Genomic DNA, 26,088 nt, shown 5'->3' with positions numbered 1-26,088 from the left:
TCCAGTGCCCCCATCAGTGCCCGCCACCCAGTTACCCCCACCCCCTGCCCACCTCCCCTTTCCCCACCCCTAGTTCGTTTCTCAGAGTTAGGAGTCTCTCATGTTCTGTCTCCCTTTCTGACATTTCCCACTCATTTTTTCTCCTTTTCCCTTTATTCCCTTTCACTATTTTTTATATTCCCCGAATGAATGAGACCATATAATGTTTGTCCTTCTCCGATTGACTTAAAATGAATAAATAAATGTTAAAAAACGATAATGAGGATTATTTCCATACTGAAGACTCTTGGATGTGGCATAACTGGGTCAAAGATATCAACATGTCAGGATTCCTAAAAATTTATAGTCTAGATCGCGTCTTAAAATAGTGTGTCGATTTGTACTCCAGTTGACAATGTGTAAAAGTACTTGTCCCACCTCATCTTTGTCAGTTCTCGCTCTTTCTCTCTCTGTATTAATTTTTATTAATTTATTGGGGGGAGAAGATGCCTTAATTTGAATTTGTATGTGATTGATCTTTTTCCCATATTTTTTATTAGTTTCCTTTTATCTTTCATATACTGTCTATCACGTTCTTTGTCCGTTTTCAATTAGCCCTCTTTTATGCTTTTAGGGGAAAAGTTGTTCAGTTTTCCCCTTGAAACTTTTTAGCATATAAAACCTTTTCATTCTTTTGCTCTCAATTCTGCACCTCAATTCTCAATTCTCAATTCTCTCAATTATGCATGATATATAATATGACTTCCGTTTGAGATGCTATTTAAAGGCAGCTCCTTTTTTTTTTTTTTTAGCTACTTTTTATTTCAAATTAACTCAACTACCCTGAGACAGACTCTACGATGTATCTTTCTACTGGACTTATGTCTTTTCTTACATTCGTATAGCTTGCCTCCTTACCTTAAAATAATACATGTGGTGTGTACGTGTATTATATTTTTATATAAAAGTACAATGTGAGGCAGAGACAAAAAGAGGGGATAAACCTGCATTTGCTCTCTTTTGCTGTAGTCACCAGTTCAATAAAATATTCGGTGAAGTCATAGGTATCAATTATGTATGATATCCTTGTCCTTAGAAGCGAAAAAGTTGATGAATGAATGTAAAATAAAAATATTAAGTAATGAGAACTTATTTTTTTTTAAAAAGCAAACGTGTAATTCATTTAAAATATTTGAAAGGTTATGTGTTGATATCCCTGAAAAATCATTTTAGAATCTTCCTTTGCAATTGCCTTCAGAATTAGCTTCTGAGTCTCCTTCATTTTACCACAAACAGTATCACACAGGTTGGTTACAATTGTTTTTCACCGATTCTGATTTAACCTACTTTGGGGGTTTCCGCTGGTGAAGTCCCATCATCTCAGGGACCAGAGAATCGCCACGATGCATCTGTCCATTTCAGCCCCTACTCCCAAGCACCTAAGTGCACATCAAAAACCAAAATAGGGAGCAGGTTTGGGAAACAGAACATCCTTCTAGTAGGCACATGACATCTGAAGGTGTCGGCTTCGACCAGGTTCCAGGTCATCTGCAGACGTGGCTCCTGGTAGAGATTCCAAGAGCAGGTGCTCCCTGGGCAACCAGGATCAGCAAACGTGATGGCCCTGCTTCCCGAATGTGCATTTGGAAAGTCCATTTTGCATCCTACCGTGAAGCTCAAATACTCGGAATGGCTTTCATTATTTTTTCAAAAACTAAGAAAAGCTGCAGAAGACCAAGGAAAGACTGAAATTAGGCTGCCTCATATTGGATTTAACAAGGTTTTGCCACCATTAACTGTGCACACAATTTTGAGCACTACCTTTTCTAATGAAACGGAACTAGTCAAGTCTACAAAAGCGTCATGCCATGATTCAGAGAATTATCACACCGCAGTCCTTTGAGTTCAGAATGGCACGTACGCCAATATACATTCGTTCGGAAATTCCTTTTTTTTTTTTTTTCGTTCGGAAATTCCTAAGTTGCTCCCATTTTGAGGTAGAATCAGCAGTGTGATCGATTATTCATTTAAAACACACTCTTGAGGGATCCCTGGGTGGCGCAGCGGTTTGGCGCCTGCCTTTGGCCCAGGGCGCGATCCTGGAGACCTGGGATCGAATCCCACGTCGGGCTCCCGGTGCATGGAGCCTGCTTCTCCCTCTGCCTGTGTCTCTGCCTCTCTCTCTCTCTCTCTCTCTCTCTGTGACTATCATAAAAAAAAAAAAAAAAAAAAAAAAAAAAAACACACTCTTGAAAAAATAAAATAAAAAATAAAACACACTCTTGGGCTCCCAGCAACAATGAACTCACGTCTGTAGAAGATGAATAATTTTTCTCTCTAATGACGAGAAGAAACCCAGTGCATCAGAAAAGTCATCGGCAAAATTATAAAAAGATACGTGCCAGCTGTTTCCGGTAGCCCGTAGAAAAGGGGAGAGAATAAAACAATTGGAAATGTTTGCCATATGTTGAGAGATGAGTGGTAGTGGAAAATATTCATAAACAAATGACTAACACTGTTCTGCATGTTATTCAGGTGCACAGATAAAACACATCCATCTCCTCAACATCGACTCTTCTGGATGCAAATTGCTCAAGGCTCTGACAGTCGCTTCCAGAGCCTTGTAATTCTGTGCACGCCCTGAACCGTCATTGGTGTCAGCGGCTCTGCCGCATAAGCGCTTTACAACTAAATCCCAACATCTGAGTTAGCATAAAACATTCTGCATAAGATAATTCATATTAAAGACGTTCCTTTTTAGTTTCCCAATTGGTGCTGCTGTTGCCTATATTTCAAATCAGCCTGGGAGTCTTTCTCATGGTTTTGTTTTTCCTTAGAAAGAGAGAGAGTGGCATGTGAGCAAGGGGCGGGCAGGGCAGGGCTGGGGGAGAGAACGTAAGCGGCTCCACGCCCAGCCCCAAGCCCCGCGTGGGGCTGGCCCGAGCTGAAATCAAGAGTCAGAGTCGGTCGCTTAGCTCACTGAGCCACCCACTCGAATTCCCTCCCCTGGCCATGTCCTGGTCCCCAACACACCCTCATCCTCTGCCTCCGGCAAGCTGCTTCTGCTGCGATGGCCGAGGCCAACTGCTTGACGCAGGAGGGAAGGGATACAGGGTCTGCCCCCCTAAGGGTCGAATCAAGCTCGTGAGAAAGCCGCCGTTTCTCCTGCTCGTCTGTCAACAGGTAGGATAGATCACGCACGTCCCCCCGAGGACCCGCTGTCTTCCCCTGAGATTCGGCTTTGCCGAAGCAAGAGGTAATCGAGGGAACACAGTGGGCAGTAAAAGTCCTCCTAAGGAAAGGGAACCCAGGACATGTACGACCCCTCCCAGTTGTTACTCTGTGGGTCAGTTGCAGAGAAACCAGACTGTGCCTTGGACATGCTGCTCGGGGTTCACACATTTGAGGGTGACGTCCCCGGGCTCATGGAAGATGATAGCTAAGGCTGCAGGACCCCAAGCATGACGTTGCTCTTGGCTGCGTGTGCGCACCTGCCTTCAGCTCCGGTCATGACCCCGGGGCCCTGGGATTGAGCCCTGGTCGGGCTCCCTGCGCAGCGCAGTCTGCTTCTCTCTCCACCCCTCCCTCTGCTCAGGCTCTGCCTCTGTCTCTCTGTCTCTCTGTCTCTGTCTTGTACATGCTCTCTCTCTCTCTCTCAAAAATAAGTAAATAAATAAATCTTTAAAAAAGAAAAGTCAAAAAAAATAAATAAAACTCCTTGAGAAGGGAAAACAATTCTGTTTAGGCTAGAAGCAGATTAAGTAATTGAGTCCTCAATTAGTTAATTGGCACATGGAATTATGGAAATTGGTGTTTTTGATTGGGAGGCACCCGAGCATTTAGTGGGTGGGGCCGGCATGGTAAGCACCCCACCAAGTATGTGCAGTGTGGTTCCCATGACAATGAATTTTCCCATACGCACAAGTCCAAGTAAGTGTCTGATTACGTAAGCAGGAAACGTGATAAAATTACCTGAGCCTCATATCTACTCCGTTTAACATATAAACACAAAATATCTTTTCACGGCTTTAACACACATTGGGTTTCCCAAGAACGCAGCCACCGTATGCATGTACTGGCGCATTGGGAGCTCGACCAAGACCTGACCACCTTTTCGGTGAACTTCCAATGCCAGGGTGTCCGCCTGCCTGCGTCACTGTCGCTGTGCAAGTGCAGATTCGTCTACGCTTACCCACCAAGGATCTCGAAATCCCACGTGGGAGGAGGAAGTGGTGACGATACGCAGCTGAGCACTGTCTTCTCATAAGCGCAGACTAGTTCATTAGAAATAGTAGTAAGTCGGGGCCTCCCGGGGGCTCCGCGGTGGAGCACCTGCCTCCGGCCCAGGGCGTGACCCCGGGTCCCGGAATCAAGTCCTGCATCGGGCTCCCCGCATGGAGCCTGCTTCTCCCTCTGCCTGGGTCTCTGCCTCTCTCTGTGTCTCTCATGGATAAATACGTAAAATCTTAAAAAACAAAATAAAAACCAAATAGGTGTAAGTATCGGACGACTTCACAACATCTTCTGGTTTAGTCAGGCCGGAAATACGTGTGCTCGTATCATGAATCACCATCCTATTACTTTCCTTTCTGGGATGGTCTGTGCTGGGCCGGGGGCCCCTCCTCCAGGGCCCCGGGTGCTTCCGCCACCACGAGAGCTCAGCACCACCCCGTTCCCAGCACCCGGCGGTCTCCAGGGGCTCCTCCCTGAGCGCCACCTGCACTAGGGGGGCTTTAGGCTCCCCCAGCGGCACGGCTCCCTGCGGGATCTGCCGAGCCTCCTACCAGCTGTCCCTCGGCCCGGCCTGCTGCCCTCTCTCTGGCAGATGTTGACCGAGACCCTGCCTACGTCGCCTCCTGCCCCCTGACAGCCACCTCGGCGCCACTTCCCGGGGACCCTGACCCAGGGCGTTACAGTGGGTTCTGCACGTTGGGTGGTCTGTGGACTGGCAATTTCCATCGAGGGTAGTAAACAGGCAAATTATAAAATATTTGTAGTAAAAAAGAAAGAAAGAAAGAAAGAAAGAAAGAAAGAAAGAAAGAAAGAAAGAAAAGGCGCTGCCTCCATTGTCACAAGCCAAGCAGGCGAGCCATCAGGCCTCCCTGCCTTTCCGGCCTCCCCCCCTCCCACCCCTGGGGCAGGCCCTGCTCTGGGGAGTGACAGGGTCACCCTCCCGCCCGGACCTGCCTTCCCGTCACCTCCACCCCGCCCGGCTGGACACTTCGGCCTCGGGCATGTTTCTTAGGTGTAAGATTTTCATCTAATTGTTAGGATCATAGGGTCGCGGTTCTTCTTGAACTGTCGAGGAGAGCTGGGGTGTGTGCACGTATGTGTGTGTGCGAGTGTGCGTGCACGTGTGCACATCTGTCCGTGTGTGCACGCCGCACGCGCAGGGAGCACCCGGAGAGTGAGGCTGGAGGCACCCCAGGGTTCAACCCAAAGCGGCACCAGGAGCCCGGCGAGCCCTGACCTTCTGCCCAGGGACGGCACCCCCGGTGACCCCCAGTTCCCCGCACCCCAATCCGCTCCTTTCCCCTCAGGAAGCCAGAGGGACGACGGCGACCCCGGGTCCCAACTATGCTCACGCCCACGGCTGACAGGTGACGGCGCCGGTGGGCCTTCCGCGCAGGGACGCGGGCAGGCATGGCGAGTCCCAGCAGGGCCCTCCCGTGTCCCCGGGGTGCTGGGCGGCAGCGGCTGGTGGGCACTGCTGCAATGCTACGGATTAGAGACGCGGCACCCCGAGTGCAGTCTGCGGCCTGAGACGTCGGGGCTGTAACCGCTGGCTGGGAAGTGGGGTCAGGGCCGTGGCCCCGCCGCCGCGTGGCAGTGCCCCCTCCCTCCCACACTATTGAAACAAAAATGAGCAAAACCGAAACCTTAAGCCCCCAAGAAAGGCATCGGCTTAGAACGAAATGCCTTGTCCACTTGGCTTTCGTGTCATCAGCAAACAGACGTGGCCGTCACCTGGTTCACAGGCAGAGCCAGCTGGAGGATGACCGGCACATCCCTTTGCTCTGGGGCCCGTGCCCTGCCCAGAGAGCTTCTCCAGAAGCACGCGAGCTGCGGCCCCGCTAACCCCGGGGACATGGAGCACGAGCCCCACGCCGCCCCCTCCAGCCAAGGGCACGTCCCTATGTCCCAGGGCCCAAGCCACTGGTGCCGCAGCCCCCAGCAGGCCTCAGCCGAGATCCACCGGGTCCCCGGAGACGCCAGCAGCGCCAGGAGGCGACAGGGCCTCGAGCCGGGCTGGGCCCGAGCATGTTGTCGGCAGACCATGGACTCCGGAGCCTTTGCGTCCAGCTGCGTGGCGAGGGCAGCCTGCCTGGGGCTTCGGCTCGACCACGGGACTGCGTGTGTACCCACGGCGCACCCGAGGCCCGTGTCCCGAGGCCAACAGTGCACCCGAGGCTCCAAGGCCCGAGTCCCGCCCCTGTGCCTGTGCTTCACCCACTCACCTGCCTGCAGCCTCTCTCTATATATATTTAATTAATTAATTAATTAACGGTGCTCAGACCTCGGAGCTCCCCGGGAGGTGGGGGGATGCAGGGACTCCTCTGAACACTGCTGAGCCCCGTGGTGTTGGCGGCACCTCCATGTTGGCCATGGGCTGCACCGTCTGTCCACCTCCTTCTGTTACCTCCTTGGTGGGGCCTCCTGTGTCCACACACATTGCCCTGAGCCTCCCGTGCTCCCCGTGCCCCCTGTGCCTACCATGGTCTTCGTGGACCCCATGGCCCCCATCCTCCTCGCGCTCCCTGTCCCCTTCTGCCGCCCCATACTCCCCGTGCCCCCCTTCCTCTCCGTGCCCCCCGTGCCTGGCCCTGGTTTCCAGCTCTACCCCAGCACCCCGTCCCCGCCTCGAGGCCACCCCTCCTCTCGGTCTGACCCCCCCACTCAGCGATGCTACAGAGGACGGAGGCCGTGCCCTGTCCCCGAGCTCCACGCCTGCGGTGACAGCCCCAGCAAGCACTGCACCCGAGCCCCAGCAGGCCCGCCCAGCGGCCTCAGGACCTCACTCTCTGCATCACCCGGGCTCCGGGGGCACAGCCCTCCTAGATGCCTCCCCACCCCGGGGCCTCACCCCTCCCCGCCCCCCCCCTCCCGCTCCTCCCTCGGGGATGCTGAGGCCGGGAGGTGCCTGTGCCTGGCGTCGAGGCAGCACCGCTCACCCAGAGGAGTGCTCCGCCTCCCTCTGAAACCAGCTCCACGGAAACACCCACTTTTCTTCCCCAACGGCTTGGTTTCTCTCTGAACCTTTCCACACTCCCAGCAAATGGAACCGACTTTTGTTTTCCCGGCAAAGAGACCAGCAACCAGTGACCTGTGGGCCCTGATCACCCATGCAGCCTTTCACAGAGGCGGTTTTCTGCTCCGGAGAAACACCTGGAAGGGAACTGAAGCCACATCACGGTAACTGAGGTTGGGACATCAGGTATTGAGGAGGAGATACGGCTCTGGAGGGCGCCGCCGTGAGCAGAGACGCGCAGGGACCCGCCGGCGCCCAGGGGACGGCTTGGAGGGAGCTGCCCCGCGGCCCCTCCCGGGCCACCATGGCGCTGGGGACGAGGCGCTCGGGTCCCCGTCGCAGCCCCCACGGGCGCCGCCCGCTCTGGTCCCTGGGCTTCGGGCTGTCGGACAGCTTCCGTGCCTCCCCAGAAAGGCTCCTTTTCCTTCTAGTGTCCCCTTTTAACCTTTAATAAACACTTCGTAGAGCAGCTTCAGGTTCCCAGCGAAACCGAGAGCAGCGGGTGCTCTGGGTGGGCACCCTCCCCCCGGGGCCCCCACCTGCCCGGCTGTTAGGGACCTGCCCGGCCTGGTGGAGCCGCGGCCCAGGCCTGCCCCATACGGCACCGCTTTTGGCCTTAAACACCCTCTGCTCCAGGTGCCACCCTCCCCTCCTCCATCCCCACGTCCCTGGGGACTGAAATGCCACCTTCGTCCTTGTCCTCCCGCCTGCCCCCCACACCTACAGGCTTCCTCACTCTTCCCCTGAGTCGCCGTGGAGTCCAAGTCCCACGCAGGTGAGGCCCCCCCCCCCCCCAGGCTCCCTGAAGCAGCTGCTCAGCTTCTGACCGGCACCCGCCTTCGACGGCCCGAGTCCCAGGAGCGTGTGAATGGTGGTCGGAACCCAACGGGCCTAGGTATCCTCATGCTGGAAGAGGCCGGGGCGCCCGGGGGGCTCCATGGTTGGGTCTCTGCCCTCGGCCCAGGGTGTGACCCCGGGTCCCGGGATCGAGTCCCCATTGGGCTCCCTGCAGGGAGCCTGCTCCTCCCTCTGCTTGGGGCTCTGCCTCTCTGTGGGTTTCTCGTGAATAAATAAATTTTAAAAATCTTTAAAAAAAAATAAAAAAGAAAGAGGGTGGCACCTGAGCAGGTGTGCTCGCAGGAGGTACCTCCCTGAGGGCATCCCTGCTTCGTTCCCTTTCTCCCTTCCTTTCCTTCATAGGCCACAAACGAGCCCAAAATGCCAAGATGCGTTCTCTCCAAATGGTCCTCCCGGCAGCAAGGCCTTGGCCGCGACGTGCATGGGTGGCCCAGTGGGACCACGGCTGTTGGCCGCTCAGAGCTTGGTGTATGCTCATTTGAGCCTCGGAGACAGAGACATATTTTAAGTCATTTTTTAAGACATTTTTAAGTCACTTTTTTTTTTAAATTTTTTAAGTCACTTTTTTTTTAAGTCACATTTTAAGACTTTTTTTTAAGTGACCTCTCTGCTCAGGCGGGGCCTGAAGTGAGGGCGCAGAGGTAAAGCGGCAGCCAGAGGCCCGCGGACTTGGCAGCTCCCTGGCCCGTCCCCGGGAGGCTGCTCCCTGCTCCCTGCGGCCGCGGCCATCGGTGGGGACGGGCCCTCGGCCTGTTGTGGGAAATCCACGCAACGACGCCCCCGGGACCGGCTAAGACGTGCCGTGAAGTCACTTTGGGCAACAGAACACAGCGTTTGCTGCGGCAGGAGGGGGTTAGGGGGAGACTGCGGAAATTGCAACTGCATGTCCTCCACGCAAGCTCCATCCTTCTTCAGATAAAGATTAGGTTGCCAAGGAAACAGGACCAGAGAGCAAGGAAGAGACAGAGAGCGAGCGAGCGAAACTTTGTCCCTTCGGTTCCCCTGGACTCACAAAGCAAGCTGGGCTGTAAACCAAGCTGGACAAGATTATGGGAGATTCATAATTTACTTAGTCAAATTGCTTGTAATTCATGGTCATGCCTCGCCGGGCAATTTTTTATCCCCCCGCAAGTTAGGTCTTAAACTTCGTGGTCCAACGTCTGACAAATAACAGAGCTTTACAATTCATTGTCTACGATTAAACTCAAATGCAGGACAGATGGCTCGTCTGAGTATGTGTCAGACGGGCGAAGCACTTAAGATTTGTGACAGGCACGGCCGGGAATTAACTGCTAAGATTTTGCATTTATTCATGCGTTCGTGTGCACCACGGATCTGGCTGTAAAACTCACGTAAGTGTTCTCGCTTCGTTCAAAATATCCCCAAACAAGGCAACTGCTCTCCTTTTGGCAAACCAGATGCCCGCACCTCAATCCCATTAACTCGACATCCCGTTTTCTTGGGCTGTGTGTATTGTGCACATTTTGTCCCATTCCGACGTTCGGGATCAACAGCACCCTCCCAAAAACCCTGTTTGCCCGGAACCCTCGGCGTTGGTCTGCACTACATTTCCACGAAGCTTTTTATTGAAATATTTAATTATTTTATTGAGCAAACCTGTGTCTGTGGACGTACACAAAGGCCGGCCGCATGAGAGCGGCGAAGGCTGTTACTCCAGGCCGGAGGAGAGTCGGGCCCCATCAGCTGCATTTTGGCAGATACTCAAAGGCAGGCCGGGGGTCGGGGCGGGGGGGTGGTCGGTGGAGAAATGGGGAGGCTCCGGATGGGCCCTGATGGAGGCCGCGGCTTGGGGAAGTGGTCGGCCAGCTCATTAAAAGTGGGGCATCCATGCGACGGTTAGGGGCGCAGTCGGCTTTCTATGGCTGGCCCTAGGTTGGACCAGGGACGGAGCTCAGGGAACGTATCTGTCATCTACCCAAATCCTGGCCATTCTGAGCTACTGTTGGGCTTGCTGAGCCAGTCGCTGGAGATGGTGGCTGACCTCCCGCGAGCTGGCCTCCTAAACTGCCGGCCGGCCACCGCAGATTTTGGTTTCCTGAGCTGGTTGCCGCACATCGTGGGGCAGAGTTCTCCCCTTGTTAGGCTCTGGTCACGGCCCACGGTGTGGTCAATCTCTCAGGAGATACCAATTGCACAAATAGAAAAGTACGGGATCCCCGGGGGGCTCAGGGGTCTGCCTTCAGCCCAGGTTGTGACCCCGGGGTCCCGGGATCGAGTCCCACGTCGGGCTCCCTGCATGGAGCCTGCTTCTCCCTCTGCCTGTGTCTCTACCTCTCTCTCTCTCTCTGTCTCTCATAAATAAATAAAATCTTTGGGATCCCTGGGTGGCGCAGCGGTTTGGCGCCTGTCTTTGGCCCAGGGCGCGATCCTGGAGACCTGAGATCGAATCCCACATCGGGCTCCCGGTGCATGGAGCCTGCTTCTCCCTCTGCCTGTGTCTCTGCCTCTCTCTCTCTCTCTCTCTGTGACTATCATAAATAAAAAAAAAAAAATTTTTTTAAAATAAATAAATAAATAAATAAAATCTTTTTTAAAAAAATAGAAGAGTACACACATTATAAGCATATAGAGCTCAGTGAATCATCCAATGTAACACCCCCCCGGGGGGGGGGGCGTTTATTTTTAAATTCTCCACAATCTTATCTTCAGGACATGCTGTCGAGGAAGAACTTGGAGTTGCCCATGGAGCCCTTCCACGTGCTCTTCCGTTCCCGTGTCGCAGGGCGGGATCAGCAGCTGCAGCCTCCTGGGCTAGTCCGAGCAGGTCCAGCTTCCGGGACACAATGGACACGAGGGGCCCGGTTGGCAGCTGGTGGGCTCAGCCCCGTGACTCACTTCTCCTCCACATTCCTGGACACACGGAGCAGGTCGGAGGGCATGCCTTGAAACCCAGGCCCCGCCACTCCCTTGGGCAAGTTAGATAATCTCTCCAAACCTGTTTCTTCAGCTACAAGGTGCAGGTGCTAATAGTGCCTCCTCGCAGGGCTGCTGTGGGGACAGAGCCAGGCGACGGGCATGGGGACCTTTACCACGACCCCGTGCAGGGAACACACACTCATGTCCAGAGTCAGCAGATGTAGGTCTCCCAGTGGTGCTGGCTAACGATGGCACAAACCACTGGGAGGCTGCTGCACGCGAGGCCTGGACCTCAGTGCCTTCTCCTGGATTCATGGGGTTATTGAATCGTCCTCTTAGCGAGTACGAACCCTTATTTTGTAAGTAGAGGAGCTGAGGCTCAGAGATGTTAAGAAAGCTCGGCATTCCCCACACTGGCTGTGAGGACTAAGAAACGCTAAGCACGTCCTTAGCGTTGGCCGAGCACAGCGTAACACTCCATCGATGGGACTGTGGTTTAAAGGGACCCTTGGGGGGATTCCTGGGTGGCTCAGCGGTTTGGCGCCTGCCTTTGGCCCAGGGCATGATCCTGGAGTCCCGGGATTGAGTCCCGCGTCGGGCTCCCTGCATGGAGCCTGCTTCGCCCTTCCCCTGTGTCTCTGCCTCTCTCTCTCTCTATGTCTATTACAAATAAATAAATAAATAAATCTTAAAAAAAAAAAAGGTCTGCTTCATTAAAAAAAATTTTTTTTAAATAATAAAGGGACCCTTGGGGGCCTCTGGGGGGCTCCATGGTTGAGCATCTGCCTTCAGCCCAGGGCGTGACCCCAGGGTCCCGGGATTAAGTCGGGCTCCCTGCCCAGCGGGGAGCCTGCTTCTCCCTCGGCCTGTCCCCCTGCTCATGCTCTCCCTCTTTCTCTCTGCCACATAAATACATAAATAAAATCTTTTAAGATTTTTTAAAGATGAAGTGACCCTTTGATTATTCACCAGAACGGATGCTGTGCAGTTGCCAACCACCTACCCTTCCTTTCATCCTTACCCACAAAATCACCTTTCTCAGCGCCCCCCCTGGTTTCTTTGGAAGCCCACATGACCTGCTTGTGGCCAAGAAACGGGTGTAAATCTCCCAGGGGGGTCTTTCGGGGAAATTTACGGTCTCAAGAAAAGGGAAGAGCGTTGTCGGGCACGGACTCCCTCCAGTTGCTGCTGACTGGAAAGCCCATGTGGGGCCTTGAGCTATAGCCGCCCCCCTGGGGCGTGAGAACCAAAGCCCGTGCCCAGGACGGCCATGCCGGAGCAGCCCCGCAACCCAGCCTCCCAGCCCTGGACCCAACGGCTTCATCCCCCGGCCTACCCGACCTCACTGCCACCCAGGGCCTTCCAAGCCGATCCATCTGATGTCCAGGTGAAATGAAATTTCCAAATTAAAGATCTGGAGTCTCTTCTTTGCTGCAACCTGTCTACACATCCCCACGGAGATGGTAAAGGAACCGCAGGGGATGACAGGTAACACAGCCATCTCTCTAGGAATCGCTCTCAACGCCTCCGAAGATTAACATCTAGGCTTTTGCTGAACGTCCAAGCCCCACGTGTCAACTCCTAGCTGCTAACTGCCCCGTCTTCCCCGTCGGATGGCATGTCCGGTGTCAGCAGCAGGGTTTGTGTGGTCGTCAGCACTGTGTCCTTGGGCTTGGCCCTAGACCAGGCTCCCCAGCACGGAACTGGATGCCCCTCCTGTGAAACCTGAGGCATCTGCTCTGGCATCTTGGGCAAAGTCCAAGGACTGTAATTGCATCCTGCGTACTTGTGGGCTCCTAGAGCTCTAATTAGGTAGCATTTATTTTCCATCCAAAAAAGATTATGTCAGGGTGCCTGGGTGGCTCAGTCGGTTAAACATCTGCCTTTGGCTGGGGTCACGATCCTGGGTCCTGGGATCGAACCCCACTCAGGCTCCGTGCTCGGGGGCGGGAAGCGGGGGGGTCTGCTTCTCCCTCTCCCTCTGCCCCTGCTCGTGTTCTCTAATAAGTAAAAATCTTTAAAAAGAAGCAAAACCAGAAAGGATTATGCCTTGCATTGCTTTACACATTAAAACAGCAGGGGGCCCAACCCCAGTGATAAAGGGGCAACTTACTGTGACAGGAAACGAGGCCGAGGCCGAGCCTGAGGCATAAGGATCATGTGTTTACACAGAGCCTCCCGGTGGCTTCCAACCAGGAGCTAAGTGCATCAAGGGGCTCCACGTGAGGTTTCCTGTGCCGTTACAGGGAAATAATATGCACGTATCCCCACTTAGTTTGATGACTTCTAAGGCACGTCCGATGAAAAGGGGACTAAACTCCAGCTCCTCCTCTTACAGCTTTCCTGTCAAAATATAACCCCCAGGAGGACGCTAAGAACTATTCCCTCCGTCTAGAGTCCCTGTGCTGTCTCACCATCACCTGGTACGTGGCTTTTTATATCCTACGCTAGGAATAACCCAGAATGGAGGTGTTTTGCACTGCCGCAAGAAATATCCTACAAAAAAAGAAAGAAAGAAAGAAAGAAAAAGAAAGAAAGAAAGAAAGAAAGAAAGAAAGAAAGAAAGAAAGAAAGAAAGAAAGAAATATTCTACAAGGCCAAAAATCTTAATAGCTCAACACGCAAAACTGCTTTCCTGAATGGACATGCCTGGACAGTGAAAGAAACACGTCGTGTGAAACGATCCTCACTTTCATCAAACTGCAAGAGGCACACGTTTCCAGTAGATTAAATCATGTGGCGTTAAAATAAAGACTCACACACACAATGAAGAGAAAATCTCTAATAATTTATTTGACCTTCAGTTTCACATTGTGAAAAAAAAAAACAACAGTTTTACAAAACTTCAAAAACGTAGTAGCAGACAAGCACACATGAACATGAACACTTCAACTTACACAGAGTTCTGTACGTGAACCACATACTCAATAGCCAAGCGAGGGATATTATTCAGCTCTAATCACTCTTATTCAGACAGGTGTCAAGCCCAGAGAAAAGGGGGCTACACAATTATACCAGAAGTGGAAGGCTGCCCTTTGTTATCGGTTTCCACAGCAACGAGTCCACAGAATAAGAAGAACCTTCTCCGTCTTATGCCAAGGTTTTTGTGCGCGCTGCGCCGTGAATCGTATTTGCTTCAAAGTGGGGGACGTTTCACAGGGTGAGAATGGTCAAGTAGCGAGCCCAAATGCCTACATCAATTCAAAGAGCAGGAGTCCAGAAAGTTCCCTGCAGGCTGGAGGCCCACCCCAGCCACGGCTCCCTCCGGCTCGCACACGGTAATTAATAGAGGATTCAAGGACACGCCACAACTTTGAAACAGCTGCAGAAAATTCATCCCGCTTTCAGAAGTCACGCAGCGACACACACATCTCGGCAGATTTGCATCATAAACTAGAGCGCCGTGGCTGCCACAATGTGACGCCGCCGCCGCGCTACCGCCGGGGCACAATCGGACATCTGCATTGCTTAGAACACATCCAGGAGCGGGGAACTGACTGCTGGAAGAGTATTGTGGCGCTTTCATTCCAAGGGCTCATTTATTCTGGTCCAACTGTAGCCCACTTATTCACGGCACGAACGGACATGTGCAGTTAGTCTGAAGTGTCCAGGTAAAGAGAAATGTTAAGGATTCATCGGTCACTAGACAATGCAAACACACTCACAATGTAGAAGGTTGTTATCAGTCTAAAGCCCTATCTTCTAAAACTACAGCAACGTGAGAAACATCGACGAAAGCGGTGCGAGTTGCAAACTCCGGTGTTCCCCAGGCACCTCTGGGCAAGCACCAAGCTGGGTCTAGCACTAATACCTACCACGGCACGAGTTAGTAAACAAGCACACGAGCTAGCAAAGAATGTATTCACAACGGGTCCCCGACCGTCCGTCCCGGGAAACTCCTCACCAGGGGCCACTGGCTCGCCGTTCTTCGGTGTTCGCCTGGCCAAACGCGTCACTCTTGCGCACCAAAGAGTTCTGTTCTAGAGACTTACCCAAGGGTGAGCACGCAAGTGTACATTGTACCAACATGAACGTGGCCTCGGAAAACTTCTAACACTCATTGGATCGCACATTGAGAAGAGGGAACGATGAGTCCAGGGCCAACCGATCTGGCGAGGGAGTTAATGTACTTCTGTGGCAGCTCAGCTTTTTCCTGTTGAACTGTGGGTTTGGCAAAGCATTCTCACAGGGTAATAAATAAATAAATAAACTTTGGACAATGCCTTTACCTGTGCCCTATATACAGAACTAGTCCATAGAATTTTCCAGGATTTTAGGATTATTACACAAAGGGGAAAAAAAAAACTGCAGAGCGACTTGGTCCTTCCTAAATTTCAGTAGCTGAGATGGAAGTAGGTGAATCAGATGGGAAGGAACACGGTCAACTGAAGACGTGCCCCACCCCATGAGCCATCAGCATGACCAGAGCCCATGAAACCCCATTAGTTACAAGTCCGTGAGTCTAAAACAAAGTGTCCTTCATGCTTTCTCTACGACTACGATGTCATTCGTTTCCGACTTATACTCCTTCCCTGTCTTGATATCTACAACCCACCCACCCCGTCCCAACCCACCCTCCAGTTAAACTCCAAATTGTAACTCCCGAGTTCTCATTTTCGTGCAGAAAAGCACTTCACAACAGCCACGAAATTGTGCAAAACATACAACCATTCACACGCTCCCGTACACGCGAAGACAATCGTAAGCATTGTTTCAGCATGCAGGCGTCGGACAATAAATAGCTAAATCTATAACAAGTTTCTTAACAGCCGAGGGAGAGTTTAAAGTCACTTATAAATAGAGAAAGAACACCTATGCGCGAACGTCGGCGTTGTTCGGAGCCTCGGGGCGCCGGGCCTCCCGTCCGGGCCCGCAGCCGGGCCTCACCGGGCGACAGCAGCTGGCGGGAGGCTCGGGCTTGCTCCTCGGAGAGGTGACAACCGTTGCAAATTTTACACATAAATGGTGGAGCCAATGGAAATCAAAAGCTGAATATAGTACAGCAAGGGAAAGGCCCGGCTTTCCTCCGCCCGTGAGGGGCCGATTAACGCGGACATTAATCCACAATTACAGGACAAGGACTAGATCACAGGTTCACTCGTTCATGTTAACGGCGGCTCCTGGCGAGCCCCGCCCCCCACGTCCAGCCAGGGAATGTACAGGTGGGGGCGGCGCTCTGGGGTCCGGGAGTAACTCCTCCTCCTCCTCCTCCTCCTTCTTTCTTCATTACCTTTGGCGTCTCCAAAGTACAAATCTCCTTCTGTCTCACCGAGCGACGGAGCAACCTAGAACGGAGGGGGAGAGACGGAGTCTCGTTAGGACCCTGGACACCGAAGGGAAAGAGACCATGACAATCAGGACAGAGCTGGCCAACTGGCTCGTGCAAGCCCAGACTACAGGTTCACGAGCAAGCGTGCGCAGACCGGGTGCGTCCCCGAGCCGCGTGCACACACGAGCGTGGCCCCAGGAGGACCGGCCCGTCTCCACTCCGAGCCAGAGTGCACGTGCGCCAACAGTGCGGCTCCGAGGTGCCAGCTTCTGCTTCCAACACCCCTGCTTCGTCTGTGGCTGAGCAGAGCACTGTGCATCCCCCTGAGGGGCAGGCCCCCCTTGGCCACCCCGCAAAGGGCTCCGAGTGCAGATCCCCCACTCGTACAAGGCACAGTAACCCGCCCACCGAAGCACATCTCTGCTGTCCAAGTGCCACAAGTCCGTCTCGCTCCCTTCCAGTGACACCGGAGGCCGCCCCAGCCCATGGCTGGAGCCTGTCCACACTCGGGATGTGCAGGCCACGGCACGACTGCCCACCTGCGGGATCCACCACCGTCAAGCGAGCACGCGCGTCAAGTGGAGCCACAGGCCTGCGCGTTGCGTGGGACCAGCTTCCCCACACGGCCCCTGCCCATCCCGTGGGCCTGATTTTCCACGGGTAAGTGCAGCCGCCTCCGCCCCCCACTCACGCACCAGCCGCCCGCAGACCCCGTCCAGGCCCCGCGCAGGCCCCCAGCCCGGCGCCGCCGCGAGTGCAGACAAAGGGTGTTCAGGAGGGGCCGCCGGTCACTCGCAGGAGTTCTCCTCCCTTTTGTGTGTTCAGAATCGGATTCATTTCATTAGTTGGTTCCTTTGGCAGCTTCCTGACGGCAACTCAAGGCTCCAGAGGCATTCCTCAGGCCTGTGTCCGCCCCCAGCCCGCCTCGGGCACCTAGGGCTCACCAGCAGGCCAGAGGACGAGTTTGATAACTGGAACAGTATCAGCGTTCACGGCGGTGCATCCTCCAACGGGGGCGGGGGGGGGGGGACTCTAAAAAAAGGGAAGAGGCAGAGCACAAGGAAATCCGAGGGCCATCAGGTTGGGGCCACACGGCACCACAAAAATGGGAGCGTCCTCAAGAGTGATTTCCTTCTTGTCCTTCCCACCGACAAAGCAGCAGGAGACAGTTAAAATCCCCCCTGGTGAATGAGCTTTTAGACCCAGGGAAACCTCTTGTTAACACGTATTAATTCGGTTAGCACCCACGTCTGAGATCAAAGAGACGTCCCGGAAGTCTCTGCAGCTTACGGCTGAAACCTGCACAGCACCTCTTTTAAGTCACCCCATCCAGCTTAAGTGTTTTAACACTATATTGTGTGTAGAAAACTTCAGAAATTTAAACCAACATTCTCCCTATGGGAGACCGCAAGGGTGGCTTTGATGAGGCCCAAACCGCCCTTAAAGAAGCCAACGCGACCCTGTCAAACTGCCCTGTTCGGGGCTGGACTCCAACGGGCGGCACCGGGGCTGGGGCTGCTGCACCTACGACCTAACACTTGATCTGCTCGGTTCCCAGGGCCCAGAAGTATGTGATTAGGATCAAATAGCCAGGATGGGGCGAATTCGAGCGCCAGACAACGTCCCCTTGGCTGTGCGGGGAGGCACCAAAAAAACAAAGACTAGAGGTAACAAGTGGGTGGCAGTCAGAGGAACCGCGCTTCCCCACCACACGGAATTCCCCACCACACGGGTGGCAGTCAGAGGAACCGCACTTCCCCACCACACGCGAAGCGAATTCCGTGGCAGGCTGAGGTCTCAGCTGAAGAAGGGAAGAAACCTAAGAGTGTCGAACACTTAACGTGGGCCAGACACTGGGCAGCGTATTCTCTCCCCTTTTCTTCCCTCATTTATCAATGAGCCCGGGCCTGAGTGGGGACAGAGCTTGCAGAAGCCCTAGTGCAGCACAGTCACGGGACAAAGGAGGGGTCTGAGTCCAGAGGGGTCCAGACGGCACCCCAGGAACCCGGACCGGGATGCACCGTGGTCTTTCCCTGCCTCGGCTTCCTTCCTCCTTCCTTCCTTCGCTCCAAAGATGCCAGCCTGTCCACGGCCACCATCCCTGCCAAGGGCTTGGCTCTCCTCTGCAAATATAGTCAGTTCTGGGCTAACACCGAACTCAGTGTGCTTTTAATTGATGCTTTTGCCCAGAAGGTTCTTTAAACCTGCTTTAGAGGTGAGTCATGCACTCATATCGCAGATGAAATAACCACGTTCAGAGCATTTGTTTACTCAGGATTACTGAGATGCCAGCAAGGCTGCAAAAACCAGTTTGGTGTGGGACGCCGTCAGCACAGTCACTCCCCAAAGGAGGTTTCTGACTGTTCCAGCTCCTCTGAAGGAGTTTCATTCCAAGGTTACATCCTATTACCAAGCTGTGCTAACTCTAACAGGCTGGAGGAGACAACTGAATCGATGGAAAAAAAAGAAAAAAACAAAAAACAAAGATTCATTGTCAAAATGAGGCCAATTTTAGTGATGTTCAAAAATGAGCTGTAAGAAAGGTGGAAAGACCAATGAGTCGAAATCCCTCTTTGCTCAGCTCACAAAGACCCCTAGATTTCCGTTTTTCCCTCTGAAAGTTCTCTTGAAAAGTGTGACACAGGGAATCCCCGGCTGGCTCAGCGGTTTAGCGCCGCCTTCAGCCCAGGGTGTGATCCTGGAGTCCGGGGATCGAGTCCCGCATCCAGCTCCCTGCATGGAGCTTGCCTCTCCCTCTGCCTGTGTCTCTGCCTCTCTCTCTGTCCATCATAAATAAATAAATAAGTCTTAAAAAAAAAAAGCAGAAAAAAGAAAAGTGTGACACATACTCAGATCACAGAGCCAAAGCTTCCCAGGCAATGGGTTAGTTTTCGTTGTGCTTCCTCCAAAGCAGAGTTTTAACTTTATTCTCTTATTATTAATAATAAGCCCGCGAATTACCAAAGCCAATCAACACGTTCTACGTGCTCGTGATGCCCTCAAGACATGCTTAAGTGCTTCCTGGGGCCAAGAGCAAGGATGCTTAACGGCAGCAAAGCAGCCATTAGCTTCGCGAACACTGAACTGCGTCAGCCTATTAATTATTTGAGCCAAGAGTATTATATACTCTTAAGCACACAAGACGACCATTATGGACTCAGATATATGACACAGAAAGACAACTTTTGTTCGCCCTGACAAAAGGGTCAGCCTGTCTGATTAACTCTGAAAGGCTGCAGTGTAAGGCAGTCTGGATGGCTCAGTGTGTCCACGCATCAGACAAATTTAAACAACGCAGGTGCAACCTTTTACGAGCAGAGACCCCGGTTTCCTTCTGAAGTTAATAAATGCCCTAAAGGGGGCTATTTTTTTTTTGAGGAAAAAATTTTTAAATAAGCGATAAATAATTGGGGAGAGAATAAACTAGGAAAAAAACTTAAGCATTCCGGTTCTTACACCCTCCTTCATTCCAGAAAGCGCTGGAGGAATCGAAATTTGAGTATCAGCCAATATCTCCTGGGGTGATAACCCATAGGAAGCTCAAGTTTGTTAAGAAGCAGTTCAGCAAATGCTCAAGCACTTCCACTCTGGAGCCTGAGCCCCCGGGTTGGTTTCTCGACCCGCTCCTCCACCTACGAAGCTCTAGGACTTTGGGCAAGTCGCTCAACCTCTGTGTGCACCGGTTGTTCCCATCCCTACAGTGCTCTAGGAATAGTATCTCGCAAGGCTGTTGTCAGGATCAGACGAAGTGACCCATGGGGCCCCCGGCCCCAGGCGTGCAGGGAGGCCCAGCAGAGCCTGACTGGCATTATTAACCTAAGGCACAAGGCAGGGGCTCCCAACTGGGCCGCACAACAGCATCACGAGAGAACCCCCTGGCGATGCCGGGCCAGGTGGAATCCCACCTCTGGGACCGGCAGTTTTGAGATGCTGGTTGGGAGACGCAGGGGCTCAGCCAAGGCTGGGACCCCCGGCTCCGGTTAGGGGTGGGCGGGGCAGCTGCGGTTGACCCCGGTGCTTTCCGTTCTGGGGAGCAGGGTGTTTGACTTGAATAGTTCGGGGACTACCTACCTCTGCACCGGTCACTCTCGCTCTCAGAGGGACTCGCGCCGCTCAATTCCCCGCATACTCACCCGGGACCACTCCTTACCTCACGCTCATCCCCCGAAGGGCACCACGCTTAGGAAGGCAGGTGCTTCCAGGTGCTGACGAACGCAGTGGGGATCAGCGAGTACGGGACCGTGGTTATGCTGTTCCACACATCTAACGTGGGGTCGTAGCAGTCCAGAGTCTTGCACCGCTGGATGCCAAAGTATCCCCCGACCACGTAGAGTTTGTTTCCGGAGGCCACAGCGTGGCAGCTCATGCGCTTTGCGGTCACGTCTCCCACCTTGGTCCACTGGTACGTCTCGCTGTTGAATTTGTAGGCGGAGCAGGCCGAGAACTCGGTGTCCCCACCCATGATGAAGATCTGGTTGCCCAGCACGGCTGCGGCCGTGTAACGCCAGGGCTGGGGGCAGGTGGCGGGCACCGTCCACCTGTTTTCACACTGATCGTAACACTGAACCTTAGGGAGCTTGTCATGACTGACACTGGTACCTCCAAAAGCGAACAGCTTGAGCTTGGCACTCACCACCGCCGCGTTGCTGACACCTTCTCGGAGTGGGGCCACCATGGTCCACTTGTTGGTCGTGGGGTCATAGTGTTCTACTTGCTTTAGAGAGACGGAGGGGGAGGCCGGGAGGCAGCCCGTTGCGGCCGTGTGCCCCCCAACCACATACAGGCAGTGCTTCAGTTCGGCAGAGCCGTGGCCAAACCTGGCCACCAACATGGGGGCAGCTTTGGACCACTCCTCGTGCAGGGTGTCATACACCCAGACATCTTTCGAGACTCCATTCTCGGACCCCCGGCCCCCGGTGATGTATACTTTGCAGCCAATTGCACACGCACTGAACTCCTTTCTTGGGCTGGGGATGTCGGCCTTGGGGATGATCTCTTTGGCCTTCTGGTCTACCAGATACAGCTTATCGCACATGAAGGTCTGCCCTCCCAAGAGGAACAGAGCGTGGCCGGTTTTCCGAGGCCGGGCACAGAGGCTGGTCACCACGCCATCGTTCTGCAGGATTTTTAGTTTGCACCTGATGGCCTCTTCCACTATCTCCTTGCTCTTTCTCTGCTTGGTAATGAGTTCCTCCATGGCCACGTTCTCCATGAGGTAAATGGCGGGGAGGAGGGCCAGCCTCACCGTCTGCAGCAGCTCTGGGAGGTAGCAGTAGCGCTTCTTCAGGTCATAGCTGATCCAGTTAATTGCAGACTCGTACACGAGCCTTTCATCTTCTGTCTCCAGCTCTTCGCTGGACAAGAGCTGCACCACCATGTCCTGGGGCAGCTGGAGGAAATCTTCATTCTTCCTGATGGTCTGGAAATTGCTGAGACACATTCGCCAGGAGAGTTCGTAGAGCTTCGTGCACTGGTGCGCATCGGAGAGCAGCAGCATGCCCAGGCAGTTGGTGGGATGCAGATTCTTTTCTAGGAACTCGGCGCACGCGTCCCGGATGTCCTGAAACTCCAGCATGTCGCCGGCTTCCAGGAGCGACTCTGCATTTTCTTCGTTGATGATGACCCGCGAGGAGTAGGCGTAGTCAAGGAGCAGCTCCAGGACCTCCGGGTGGATGGAGTTGTCGAAGTTGACCTCGCTGTCCTGGCTCTCCTTCAGGCCGCCGCTGAACATGGCCTCAAAGTAGCGGCTGCACGCAGCCAGCACGGCCCGGTGGCAGGGGAAGGTCCTGTTCCCCGCGTGGAGGAGGACGTCGGTGAAGAGGCGCTGCTGGCGCAGAAGGTTCAGGTGCGTGAGGACGCTGTCGGCGTAGGAAGACTTGTGGAACAGGTAGATGTTGATGGAGCCGGAGCTGGCCCTAGACTTGCGGTTCTCATGCACGCTGACCGACATTGTGTTTCCTCTCCTAAAACCAAGACACAGCAAAACAGGCCATTGAATGGGGGATGCTCCCAACGTTCAGAACAGCACAGCAAAGCAAACAAATGGCTGTGACCGGAGAAAACACAGGGCTTTGCCGTTAGCCTGCAGTAATGGGCAGCCCTTCCCGCAGAGCCACAGACACCACCCAGCAGCCAAGGCATCTCCCTGTAATGCTGTTGAGCTGCTCGAGCACTGTTTAAAAAAAAAAAAAAATCACTGCTCGGAAGCAGGTTCATCTTGGAAAACCTGACTGCCAACTTTGAGGAGACTGAAGTCCTTGAGAATGTAAGACGGCAAAACCCCAGAGGAGGGAGGTCTGACTCGCAGGGCTCCCGGTCCTCGTCCAGCTGATTCACTGCAGGCCACTTAGAATGCCAGCCTTCCAGCTCTCGTAACGCCGGCATGGGCACCAGCTCTCATGCCCTATGCAACATAAAGCCATGTGTAAAACAAATACCTACTAATTAATTCCATCCAGAATTCCTTTAGTAAGAGCCGGTGTCTCTGTGTACCACGGTACATGGGAGACGTAACATTAGGGTCATAGGCTTAGGCCAACTCCTTCCAAGATCAGATCTTTATTAAAACCTTACAAATAACTTCTGGCCTACAACGCCACCAGGACAGGGCCCTCAAACAGCACCAACATAAACATTACCATATATTGATTAGCAGGCTTTTGTGAAAACACAGAACAGACTCTGGCCACAATCACCACCCATGTGTCTTGGCTCTGGACAGCTTCCAAAATGAGGATTTGCACACATAAAAGGAAGAATATTTTGAGCAGCCTACTCATCACCGCTGTTTTTCTGTTCTTCCTGCTTTATATCAATTCTTGGAAAACCAGTTGCAAGAACAAAGGATCTATCCGTCCCCCTCTTCGGATTGAACAGTGCATCACCAGGCTCATTCTCACGGACCTGCAAACACCGCCACGTGCAGGGGGGGTTCAAAATGCAAACACTGTTTTATGTAAGTCAAAAGCACACACATTTGTGCTCTTGTGCTAGGGCCACCCTCGCCTTTATTTGCCAAGTAAAGTCCTTTCCTCCGAATTACTGAAATCATAGCAAAATCTAATGCTGTCTTTGGCTTTCCTCAGTAAGTCAGCTGTAGGTTCAGGATCTGGGAAATACCTGTCACCCATCTTCAAACACTGAATCACATGCTTTTTTTTCTTTTCTTTTCTATCCTTCTGTTACTTCAAAAGAATAAAGCCTTCAAGAACCTGCCTGTCAAAGGGTTCCTAAGGAAGCTGTTTATGCCAAGAGGCTAAACTGTATAAGTTACAGTATCTATTCCAAACTCAGAACAGCTAGTTCTTCCAAGCGGGCCTCCTTGTTGTTTCCTTCAACATTCCCTTAGTTATTTCTTTTCAATCTATATTGCAGTAATTGCTAATAAACAGAAATGAGTGATTCTCCACAGATTCAAGGGCTAGATACCAAGCGGCACTTCCCGACCAGCTGTGGCACAGCACGGCGCACAACAAAGGCGGGTGCCAGATGGGCCCGTGACACACTAGCCACACAACATTAGGTGATGCAACTTGTTTTCTTTTATTTGGGGAATGTAACTTTTCATTAGGAGTAAACATGGCTTTAGTGGAAGAAAGTAAGTAACAAAGTCCTTAGAAGACAACACCAGTGTCCACAGCGGCTACTTCAGGACAGACAGATAGCCGGGCGGTGAGGAGCCAGGCATCCCCCTTATCTCAGGCAAGGCCTCTACCGTCCGGTGTGTGTTTACGAGGCCCAGAACCGCCGACCTGACACCAGGGGAGTGCACCAAGTTTCCAAAGCCTTAGCGCACCTATTAGCATCCCTGACGCCCCACCTTGAGAGCTGTGAAGTCATACATTCAATCTGAGGTACTCGAGGAAGATTTTAAGCCTAAACCTCACAAGACGTCTTTTACATCCTCTGATGTCTTACCTAGAAACTTCAATCACTCCAAATGAGTTCTGCTTTCTTTTTCAAGCTAATGTTTCCCGAGCTGCTTCTCTCCAAAGCTGCCTTGTCTCAAGCTAAGAGAGGACACGCCTCTAACTGAAGCATGAGGCTCCTGGCACAGGGCACGTGAGCACCAAAGTGCCCGCAGAGAGTGGGAACCACAGCGGGGCCCAGAACATGTTTCCCGGAGCACTGGACTCCAGACAGAGTGAAACAACATTCACGGGGGGTGGGGGTTGGGGGCTTACACTGAAGCAGTTTGTTGAGAAGACCTCAGGATACAGGATCTGCATCCCTATGCACCCTGTGTCTGAGCTCCTGTACTTTGCAGGTTGTCCCACAAAACCAGGAGGAAGAGAGGCTGGCTAGCCTGTCATCTTGGACACCGCCCCGATGGAGAAGCGTGTCACGGGCGAAATCCAACCTTCTTGCGGCAATATTTGCTTAAAATGAAAGGAAAACTTAGAGACCCAAGGGACACAACTTGCCTTCCGGTTTGAAGCTATGCAGACATCAAAATATCGGCAGGAGCCGTTTTAGGCAGTCCCTGAACACACCTTCGGGCCAAAAGGAATCCTCCTCTGGCATTTCTTAAGCCCCCAGAGGAATAATATTTGCGTGCCGGGGAGACAGCCTCCCCCAAATGCACACGCACACTTCACCCGCGTCCGCAGAGGACACGGGGCAAGGGCTGCCGGTGCCCCAGCATGGAGGGGGCTTCTGCACAGTGACCTGGGCTCACTCGGGGCTCCCGGCTCGGGCGCGGCTCCCCGCCTGCGGACCGGCCACGGCCCGGGCATCCGGCATCGCGGGCATCGCGGCCGGGACACCGGGGACCCGCCCGGCCCCGGGGCGGACCTGCGGGCGGCGCGAGGCCTCAGCCGGCGACCCGCGCCTTGGGGGCGCCCAGGGCCACGCGCGGCTGCAGGAACGGACGCCGGCTCCCGGGCGAGGCCTCGTCCATTCCCCGCGGGGAGGGCGCCCTCACGGGCGGGTGCGCGCCCCCCAGTGCCCACGCCCCGCGCCCAGACCCCGCGCCCCCCGCGCCCAGACCCCGCGCCCCCCGCGCCCAGACCTCGCGCCCCCCAGTGCCCACACCCCGCGCTCCGGCCTGGGGGCGCGACCTGCGCGGGCCGCGAGGGACCCCGGGGCAGGACCCCCGACCCCGACCCCCTCCCGACCCCCCGAACTCCGGGCGCACAGCCCGGCGGCCGCAACAGGTCCGCGGGGCGGGGGCGAACTTACGGCGGCGGCGCGCGGCCAGCCGGGTCCTCGCCTGGGTCACGGGCGCGGGGGCGCGGGGATGCGGGGGCGCGGGGGGCGCGGGGGGCGCAGCGCCGGCGGCTGGACTTGGGGTGCGCAGCGCCTGGGCCGCGCCGCCTCCTCTCCGGCTGCGAGCAGTGTGCGCCCCGCGGCCGCGCGCCCGCCTATAAGCGGCGGGGAGGGGAGGGGCGGGGCGGGGCGGAGGGAGGGGGAGGAGGAGGGAGGAGGGCGCGGATGCCGGAGTGACACCCGGCGAGGGAGGAAGCCAGTGAATGCCGGCCGCCGGGGCGGAGGAGGAGGAGGAGAAGGAGGAGGAGGAGGAGGAGGAGGAGGAAGGGAGGGGGGGAGGAGGGGAGACTGAGCCGAGCGCGCCGGGAGAGGAAGCGGGGGCGGGGGCGGGGGCGGGGGCGGGGGGGAGACAAAGCGGCCCCGCAGCTTGCAGCTGCGCTCCCCGGGGCCGCGGGGGGAGGCCTGGCGCGGCCGGAGCCCAGGGTGCGCCCGAGAGAGGGGGGAGAGGGGCGCCCGGGGGAGGGGGACGCGGGGCACCTGAAGGGGCGGGGGGCGCGACCTCGGTCACGGGGGGCCCCGGGAGCTCCGGTCGGCCCGCCCCGCCCGCTCCCACCCGGGGCTCCGGCGGCCGCACTGTGCGGGGCTCTCG

The 26,088-nt window shown here is 54.4% G+C and overlaps 1 protein-coding gene across 1 annotated transcript; it reads right to left on the bottom strand.

Moving 5' to 3' along the window:
• Nucleotides 1–13,730: 13,730 nt before the first annotated feature.
• On the bottom strand, nt 13,731–25,579 carry ENC1 (ectodermal-neural cortex 1). The gene is made up of 3 exons (XM_072745370.1): nt 25,413–25,579; nt 20,383–22,195; nt 13,731–16,248 (listed from the first exon to the last, which is right to left on the bottom strand). The coding sequence occupies exon 2, from the start codon at nt 22,180–22,182 to the stop codon at nt 20,413–20,415; it is 1,770 nt and encodes a 589-aa protein (XP_072601471.1). The 5' UTR covers nt 22,183–22,195; nt 25,413–25,579; the 3' UTR covers nt 13,731–16,248; nt 20,383–20,412.
• Nucleotides 25,580–26,088: the final 509 nt, after the last annotated feature.

Source organism: Vulpes vulpes, unplaced genomic scaffold, assembly GCF_048418805.1.
Source record: "Vulpes vulpes isolate BD-2025 unplaced genomic scaffold, VulVul3 u000000652, whole genome shotgun sequence".
Lineage (NCBI taxonomy): Eukaryota > Metazoa > Chordata > Mammalia > Carnivora > Canidae > Vulpes > Vulpes vulpes.
The sequence above is the reverse complement of the archived record's forward strand: the minus strand, read 5'-3'. Positions and strand labels throughout refer to the sequence as shown.

Bases quoted from the DNA above. Each gene is read 5' to 3' on its own strand.
- ENC1 (XM_072745370.1), bottom strand. From the start codon at position 22,182: ATGTCGGTCAGCGTGCATGAGAACCGCAAGTCTAGGGCCAGCTCCGGC.